The 9,166-nt window shown below is 51.4% G+C and overlaps 2 protein-coding genes across 3 annotated transcripts; one reads left to right on the forward strand and one right to left on the reverse strand.

Moving 5' to 3' along the window:
- Positions 1-1,440: 1,440 nt before the first annotated feature.
- On the reverse strand, positions 1,441-7,581 carry TRMT2B (tRNA methyltransferase 2 homolog B). Of its 2 annotated transcripts, XM_057372564.1 has the most exons (12): positions 7,269-7,581; positions 6,478-6,532; positions 5,914-6,033; positions 5,413-5,512; positions 5,196-5,266; positions 4,606-4,752; positions 4,379-4,473; positions 3,614-3,828; positions 3,401-3,502; positions 3,144-3,263; positions 2,117-2,216; positions 1,441-1,568 (listed from the first exon to the last, which is right to left on the reverse strand). In XM_057372564.1, exons 1-12 carry the CDS (start codon positions 7,439-7,441, stop codon positions 1,442-1,444), a joined length of 1,425 nt encoding a protein of 474 aa, XP_057228547.1. In that variant the 5' UTR covers positions 7,442-7,581; the 3' UTR covers position 1,441. The 2 variants fall into 2 exon arrangements, with proteins under 2 accessions (XP_057228547.1, XP_057228546.1); XM_057372563.1 differs by lacking the exon at positions 2,117-2,216 and having other exon boundaries at positions 1,458-1,568; positions 7,269-7,573.
- Positions 7,582-8,654: 1,073 nt separating this feature from the next.
- F8A1 (coagulation factor VIII associated 1) lies at positions 8,655-9,161 on the forward strand (the record flags this gene model as incomplete). The annotated part of the gene is made up of 1 exon (XM_057372546.1): positions 8,655-9,161. A coding segment is annotated over exon 1 (477 nt), but the record flags the coding sequence as incomplete, so codon positions are not given.
- Between the last annotated feature and the right edge of the window lie 5 nt (positions 9,162-9,166).

The following is a 9,166-nucleotide window of genomic DNA, read 5'->3' on the forward strand; positions in this document are numbered from 1 at the left end:
TGTGGTTCTCCTGGAACCTGATGCCCAAAAGGGAAGGTGAAGCCACTCATACCACCCACCCCCATTGCAGATAAAAGCTGTCCTGTATGTTCCAGGCAAGAGGAAAGGTTTTCTGATCCTCTRTTACTTTCTGATTTAAAGTCACTCTCTCCCCTGCAATGTGCAACAAATTTCCTTTTGACCAAAACCTAGCAGAAATCTATTCAGATCTCACAGTGAGAAACYAATGTATAATTATATTAAACCAAACTGCTGGAATACTGCATCCTTTGGTATAAAAGGAAAGCAGGAGGCTGCAACAGYGTGTAAATTACCTACACTCATGGGACAGTGCGAGAGTGACACTTCCTATGCCTGTCAGGAATCTCATCATCACTGCATTTATGGTCTAGTAATTCTCAAGTCCTAAACATATGTATTTTGAGCCCCCATGGCTTGAGTACTGGTTGTTGTTATTAATCAAAGCTCAGGAGTGGAGTTAAAAGTCTGAAAAACACAGACAGCTCTCCCAGTTTCCTTGGAAGTTTATCAGCCTTGATTCAAAACATTCTGGGACTCTCTCAAGAGAACTCTGCTCACTCAGGCTTCCCTCCCCTGACAGCAGCTCTATCTCTGGAAGAGCTTCACAWAACACTGTGAACAGGACAGGACACATACAAAACACAAGAAAATTTATAATATGCCATTGCAGAACATCCTAGGAGGAAAAATATTGCTGCTGACATTTTCACAAGGCATTTCATATTTAGGCATCAGCAACCATTAGTGGGGAAAGGGGAGGCAGGTGTGAAAAGAGACACTGAAATCTGTTCTCTTCATTTCCTTTTACAGAAAAATCTCATTGCCAAAGCTGGTGTCTCCTCCTCCAGGCAGGGACCCCAACAAAGKAGTCCCTGGGCTTTCATACTCTTCCATCCTGAATCTCWCACCCCTTGTACAACAGTTCTGAGMAGTGGAAAATTAGAGCCTGGTGTCTTCCCACTGTTCAGTGGTTTGTGCAGGCTGTGGGTGAGAAGCCAGCACTGGAGGTCCCATGTCCTTTGTTAGGCACAAGGTCAGCGCCCATTCACAGCTCCTTGCCTGAGGCTCCAGCGATTTCCCATTATCCAGGGCACAAACTGCAGCTCAAACACCAATCTCCCCGCCCTGGGCATACTCTTCAACACAGGGAGAGGGTATTTTCCAGGMTGCTTTAACCATTAGCCCAAGATTTACAGAGGAAGGAAGGGTGGTAAAATGCCACAGAGAACCTTTTCACCCCAGAAATTCAAGTGGTTCTTCACAGAACAGTGCTGCTAGGCAACCCAAAGTAAGAGAAAAACCAATATTATTTATTTTTATACAACTTTCCAGAAAGTAAGTTAAAATCCTAATTACATTGGGTCTTCAGGATGGTAGGAGGTTGCTTCCCAAGCTCTCAGAGCTCATATCTGCCTCCTTGTCAGCGRGTGAAGAGCAGCACCAGCTCACAATGCACAGTGTGAGGAAAYAAGTCAAAAGGAATAGCCAGCATRGGGGTAAATGGCTCCCCTACCAGCTTCTTCCGTGGGTCAGGTGGGCAGCACAGCCTGTGGAAAGCAAAGAGCATCCTTTAGACCAGTAGCAGAAGCCTTCCCACCACTGGAATCACAGGGGAGATGCACCAAGGAGGGWCTATGTTTGGCTAACATTCCTCAGAGGCTGAGATATGGAACCAACACTGAATCCCAAACCAGCTCTGGAAATCTCAGGGACAAGCTGAACAGTCCCTTAAAGCTCCCTTTCTCAGAAACCATCCCAGCTGAAAGACACTCAAATTTCAGTTTTGCACTGCCTTCRTGGCTACCTGCAGACATTTATCACCTGGATCTACCCCAGATAAAAGCTGACCAGATAAAGCTACACGATTAACCCTTAAGCTGGTGACTAATGTTGGCTTCACTTTCTTGGCTAGGGGCCAACCTTCCTGCAGTGAACTGATGGACTCTGTATCCCACATCCAGATTGGGGTTTTTTTGGAGAAGGATGCACAATGCCATTGTGCCACGTTTGCCTTATCTTCTGTTCCTCACTGATGCCTTGTCTGGATTTAATAGGGTCTGTCACTAAGATCAGTAGAAAGAAGGGGAGTGCTCACTCAAGAAAGTTCCTCATGGCTTCACCCTCTGGCTTGCAGGAGATGTAGAGCAGCCTGCGGATGGACCTGCAGTTCCGGATGGCTCGTACAACCCTGTAATCTGCAAAAACAGACACCCTGCTGTGCCAGGGACCCACCACCACCCTGAGCTCTCCAGAAGGAATGACTGCACAGCATCGCAGAACGGCACTGAACTGTCAAAAATACAGAGACGTATTTTGCCATGTTCTGTCTCAGTCTCTCAGGAGGCCACGGGTACAGCCCACACTGCTGACAGCTTAGCCAGTTTGGCAGAAAAGTGCAATGGGAGGAATCCCTTTGTCTCCCAGGGGAATGAAGGAAGAGAGAAAAGTGGTTACTCAATTAAGYAAAGGCACATAAAACCTTCCATATACACTTGGGAGAGTGCATCTGGGCACCAGGACCAGTGTGTGACTTCCCAGTACCACTCCAGGGGAGGCYWCTGAGACAGTTTGAGGGCTGGGKAWAYTCAGCCTGGRAAAGARAGGGTAAGCAAGGATCCATTTGCTRTCTTCAGGGGCCTCATGAGGATTACAGAGAACTGAGAATCTTCTCAGAGGGGCACAATAAGAGGATGAGAAGCAATAGATGTATGGCAGCAAGGGAAAATTCTGATTAAATATATTAAGGAAAACATTTCCAGGAGAGGGGATGCACCCTTGGACACATTCAAACTTCAATGAGGCTTTACAGCCTATGCAACCTCATACAACTCCAAAGCCGCCCTTTCTATAGTTGAGAGATTGTAACACAGACCTCCAGAAGTCCTTTCTCTCCTAAATAATTATGTAAGCCACTGAAAGATGGAAAAAGGACTGGAGCTAAAGAGAAAGTATGATAAAGGCACTGAAAACAGAAGACTCTATAGGATTTCAGCTACTGTCAGCAACAAGGTAAGAAACTAGAGATGAAGCAAGGAAAGGGTTTGGAGCCAATGTAACAGGTCTCACGGAACTTGTTCAAAACTCTCTATTTAAAGATGAAAATAAATAGCATATGCTCTCACGTAGGCCAGCCCGAGAGGGGTTCACCACAGCAACAAGCGGTCGGGCATCCTCCCACGATGCCAGGAGCTGTGGTAACACAGCCTCTGCCTTTCCACTGTGAAACTCACAGTTTGAGATCCCTGTGAAACAAAAAGGCAACATGAACTCAGTCTCACCAAGAGTTAGGTAGAACTGGTTAAAGTCCTTCTGCTCACTTCTACTTCAGATTTTTCRGCATTTAGTTTGAAACTTTTTGTCACAGCAAGTCTGAACTCACCATTGAATGCTGCATTCCACTTGGCATCCTCTATTGCCTTCTCTACCATCTCAACACCAATGACCTTGGACACWCTGTGAGCCAGAGAGAGTCCAATTGTGCCTGGAAACACAGGAAACGAAAATACTCCACACATTCATGGTGAAGAAACAGGCTTTCACATAACAAGGAATACATTCTGGAATGACAAGCTCTGGGAGCCCAGGAACCCACCTGTCCCACAGCAGATGTCAAGCAGGACAGTGTCCCCAGTAGCCTGGCAGAGCTCCCCGACTGTCTGGTACAGAACTTCTGCTCCAGTTGTGTTGACTTGGAAAAAGGCATCGGGAGAGATGCGGAACTTCAGGCCGAGCAGTTCTTCGAAGATGTGCGGTGCTCCGTGGAGGAGCTGGTAGGGGGCCTGCTCATGGGAGCAGCGTGTCATGGTGCTGGCAGATCACAAAAAACACCTGTTAGAAGGCAGCACAAAGGAGCTGGTTTCCATTCCCAGGGTGCTCGTGGGACTGGAGGATGGCTCTTCCCCTCAGCAACTTCTATTTCACGTGAGCCTATCAACAAGATCAAAGAATTTTGATTCTTTGTAAGAGATCTGTGACCTGCACAGCCTAAGTTTCATTAAAAGAATCAAAATGATTTAGCAGAAGGCAGCACTCCTTGGGTCTGTTCCCCAGTTTTGCTGCTAATGTGATTTAGTGTCTTGGGATAGTTACTGTAAATTTTTTCTTTAGTTTTCCAGACTCATAACTGGTAGAGCCATTGTGTGTCCCAGACATATGGTAGAGCCATAGTGTATTCATGTATTCCAAGTCTGGAAAAATAAAAGATGGGGCCATCTTAAAAATGTCTTCAAGAGGGACCCAAACATCCGTCATTCTCTTCAAACACTCCCTGCACWGGTGGAATTTGAATTTGATCAGAGAGAGGGTAGAAAAAGGAGGTGGCTTTGCTTCAACTCATTCCCCATGTCGAGGCATTTACCTCTCTTGGAAATAAAGTGAAGTCAAGGCACAGACTGCTCCAGGTCCACAYGTGAAGAACTCCTTCAGCAATGCTTTCTGAGTAGCCAGTGCCTCCTGTCAAGAGCCAGAAAAGAAAAGCTGCCTGTTTGGGTAACCTGATTAGACCCCTCTCCCCAGCAACACAGCCAGCAGGSTCAGCTCAGCCAGGTACCTGCTGTGCCTCCTGCTCTGCCTCCACATGCTCACCTGGCCCAGCTCCTGGGGGTGGAAGGTGACAATAGCCATGGTGTGGCCAAGGCTGCTGGTACGAACCACGAGCTCCCGCCAGTGCCCTCCTTCATGGAAGAGGATGCAGGAGTCCAGGGGTGAGTGACAGATGAACTCCTCATAGCACTGAGCAGAGGGGAAATGGCACCTTTAGTATCATGAACACAAGTGCCCTGCTCTTAGCTCTGCAGACAGGCAGCCCTTCCACCACTGTGATCTTCTTTTTCTGTTTGATTTCAATACACTGGCTGAAAGYTCTTTCCAGGCTCTTGAAAGACAACACATTTTAATAATTTCAATTTTCAATTCTTATGTATTTTAATAGATTGGMAGAAATTCATTGTCACTTGATTAACTTCATTCTTTGGGACAGTTTAGAGGCTGCAACATTAACATGTGAKTTTTGAAAAAGTATTTATCCACAAACTAGAACTAGGCATGAAACTTTTCAGAACATGAAAATGGACTTGATAATACTAAATAACTCAAATCACAATGTGTTCCCAAATAAGAATTATTGCAATCTCTTTATTCCACAGTTAAAGGACAGACATGCCTTATTTATTTACCTGGGCTACTTGTTTGTGTTTTGAGGGTATGTTCTCCACATGGYTGGCTTTCACACAGACAATATTTCTTTCTGGAGAGACATGGACAGGTATTTAATTGCTCTGGTTCAGGGCAGGTAAACCATGGTAGTACCTGACATGATAAGCTGTGGAGAGTCCTTTCCTCCTTTCCACAGCCCATGCCAGCAGTTTTCTGAGTTTCTTGTCCTGCACTGACCTCTGCCAGTTCCTACATACAACCCCACAGTTTTGGGGTTCCCATCTGGTCCTCGGTTCACAGAGAAAGTTGATTTGTTTCGGTAGCCATTAATGATGGGCTGAGGRAGAAAAGAAGGAAAAGTAAAGCCTTGAATTAAAGGAAAAAGCAATGGAGAAAAGCCAAAACCCAGCCTAGCCATTCTACATGGGAAGATATATGTGAATGTACAAAACACAGAAATGGAGTTTGTGCATAAGAACCCCAGAACTTGGGCACAAGAAGTGGCTCTCTGTGACAGAATGGTGACAGCTTTATCAGGGGGACCTTGGGCACAAAAAAGGCTTCCTAAGCACTGGGCTTATTTCACACTTGGGCAGTCACAGGCTGTAAAGCTGAAGTTAGCAAGCACTGCCACAGACACACTCTCTGCAACCAAATAATGCCCCCCATGAGACTCTTGGGCTGTTGAGTGAGGGACAGTCAGTGGCTCAGAGGGGACAGCATTCTCATGGGACTCACCGAAGGGACTACAGGCTGGAGAGGACAGCAGAGCCCACCAGGTTTCTGTGCATCTATTCCCAGCTCCTCAAGACGAGATGCCAGTGTCTGCAAAATCTTCCTCTGGCTTTCATACTTTACCTGCAGAGGAGTTCTGAGGCAGAAACACTCTCACAGGACCACATGATGGTGGGGAGCTCTTCATCACCCACCTCTGGGATTTCAACAGCAGGAAATACTGCAAGTGAAGATGTAGCCCCAGAGGAATTCTGCCCTTTTCATAACCACAGCTGCTTGGACCAACAGGAAGAGAGAAAAATCTGTGGATATGGTCCCCAAATGCTGGCCTGGAACACGCTGTCTAACCTGAAACCCCACTGAAGCAGAGCAGTCCCACAGAGGACAGGGTCACTGTGCAAGTGCACATTCTCTGTATCACTTCCCAGCTGTCATGACAATGAAGGATTAAAGCAGCAGTAAATGGGGTCTGCAGAGTTTACAGCATTAGGATGGTTATTGCTCAAGGTGATAGGAGGGACAGTTAGGGCAACACAACAGAGAAAAGTCTGAGTTAAAACATCTTACCTGCAGCTGCTCTTGGTAGGGAAGTCTCCACAGTGGTGTCACTGCATTTGCTAACCTGGAAAGCACAACATCAAGGCATTGCCCAGAGCTACTGGACCYRATTCCTATGGCATAACATCCCYRTCAGCTACTTCATGGGCAGTGTTCTGGTGTGGGCTCTGCACCACAGCTGGCTGTGAACACCCAAACTCCCAGTGAACCACTGTGAAATGCAGTTTGTGTGTAGCAGGCAGGGAATTTCAAGSTGCCCACTCTCACTGACCCACACAGAAGTAGTTTAGAGATAAACCTCAGAACCACCATTAATCATACCCAAGGCAGAACAAGCAAGAASAAAACACATGACAGCTGATTTTTAAAAAGCCAGACAGAGTAAGGGCTGAGGCTGATATGATTCAAACACTCATAACTGTTCACTGACTTCTGACTTCGTGAGCGAATGGAAAACATCACCCCATCGCTTGTTAGATTGCTGCTATTGCTTACTAGGATTTTGGAGCTGCTTCCAAAGCACCCAGTGCCAACTGCTTTGACATACAGGACTGCAAATCAAATGGACTGTCACTTTTTGCTTGCCAATATRGCAACTTATCTGCTCCTTTCCTCTCAGAACTTTTCATTTTTCTTTTCCACTATTCCCATCCTCMGGCCAGACTCCTGGCAAACGAGCCGAACCGTGGCTCTTGTATTCCTACTGGATGGAAGTAAACTACACTCGCAACCCACCACTATCATAGCTTTAGGTGCTTGCTGCTTTGAAAGAATGCTTGGTCATTTTGGAAAAGCCGTACCTYTCCTCCCAGGAGGATTCTGGCAGGCTGCAGCTCTCCCTGGCCTTTTTCTTCCCTTCCCACGCTGCTGTGGTTGTCACCAGGCTGCGGCGCGGAGCGGGCAGGCAGAGCAGGGCGAGCGGCGGAGCGCGGAGGAGGCAGCGCGGTGGCCTCAACACGCAGGACAGAGCCATGGCGGGGTGCAAGGGGCTGCGGCCACCGCCGGCAGCCGAACAGCGGCACGGGCTGGACACCGGCCCCGCTCCGGGAAGCGACAGGGACCCGCTCCGGCAGCGAAATGCGCGGCGAGCGGAAGGGAAGGGAAGGGAAGGGAAGGGGCGCGGTGAGAGGCGCGGTGCCGGGCGGTGCTGGAACCCAGGGACCGCCCCGTGCCGTGCCCGCAGAGCCCCGGCGTGCGCAGAACAGCGCGGTGCTGGGATGGGCTGAGCTGTCACCCCTGTWCCGATGGGACACGGGGAGCCAAGTGTCACTGCACCCGCGGGACTGCGCTGAGCTGGCCTGCGACAGACTGAAAGCTCAGTGCCAGCCGCCACCGAGCCTGTCCGATGGGATACTCGGACTGCGGAGAGAGCAGGAGGGAAGTGTGGGTGCAGAGGACAGGGCTCAGGAGCCGTGTCACCTCAGCTCGCAGAGTGAGTGCATGTGCTCCTACGGACAGGAGGCAGGAAGAGCCTCTCCCAGCCAGCCCAGGGGCCAGCCCAGTCCGGGCCGTGCCTCCAGGAGGCGCTCAGGGAAAAAGCGAGAAGCAGACAAGCACACGTGGTGTCTGTCCCATGCTCACTTAGCTTTCTCCGGCACCAAATATTTTCAGCGCTGCGGATTCCCTGAGTCAGGCGCGGTTTATCTGTTTAGAGACCCCAATAGTTCTCTTGTACAAGTGTCTACCTGTCACCCTTTTTGTCACCTAAAATTCCTGCTGCCACCCACAATCATTTGGCCAGGAGGCTCATCCACCCGCCTTCTACTATCTGGGTGAACTGTTCTTGGTTGAACCTGGTTACTGCGGTTCCTTTAGAGAGCTCCAGAGCCTGGCACTCTCCCCGTCTGATCCCGTTCCCGTTCCCTTTCCCCGTCCCGTCCCGTCCCGTGGGGCCGGAGCATGAGTGGGAGCCCAGGTCCTCCCCGCCGCTAGGGGGCGCAGCCCTGCCGTGGCCCGCTGCATGCCTGGGGCGGTGCYCGCGCATTTAGCCACGCCTCCTGGGCGGGGCCTGTACCATAGAGCCGCGCCCACAATGGGCGGTGACATCATGGGCCCGCGGTCTGCAGTAGCCGCGCCCTCTCCACGCCGCACTGCCACGAGCCGCCGGCGCGGGCGCTGATTGGCCGGCGGCGCGGGGCGGGGCGGGCGCTGATTGGGCGCTGGCGCTCGGCGGTGCGCGGCCCGGCGCGGCGCGTCAGTTCCGTGCTGGGCCCGCGATGCTGTCGGCGGGCGGCGGCTCCGGCCCCGGTGGGGCGGGCGGCTCCGGCCCGGGGCTCGGCGGGGATGGGGACTTCCTATCGCGGTACCGGCTGGTGTCGGCCAAGCTGCGGCGGCGGTTCCTGCGGAAGCCGAACGTGGCGGAGGCGGCGGAGCAGTTCGCGGCGCTGGCGCGGGAGCTGCGCGCTCAGGAGAGCCTGCCGTACGCCGCCTGGTGCCAGCTGGCCGTGGCGCGCTGCGCCCAGAGCCTGTTCCACGGCCCCGCCGAGGCGGCCGCGCTGGCCGAAGCCGCGCGGCTCTTCCTGCGCCAGGAGCGGGACCTGCGGCAGCGCCTGGGGCTGCGCGGCGGCTTCGGCGAGCATGTGGCGGCGGCGCAGAGCTGCGGGGCCTTCGCCGCCCGCCTGCACCTGGAGCGGGGGCAGCCCGCGCTGGCGGCCGGGCCGTGCCTGGAGCTGGCGGCGGCGCTCCGCGACACGGGACA

The sequence above is a fragment of the Malurus melanocephalus genome, unplaced genomic scaffold (genome assembly GCF_030028575.1).
Source record: "Malurus melanocephalus ecotype Western Australia unplaced genomic scaffold, MMel_1.1 scaffold_174, whole genome shotgun sequence".
NCBI lineage: Eukaryota > Metazoa > Chordata > Aves > Passeriformes > Maluridae > Malurus > Malurus melanocephalus.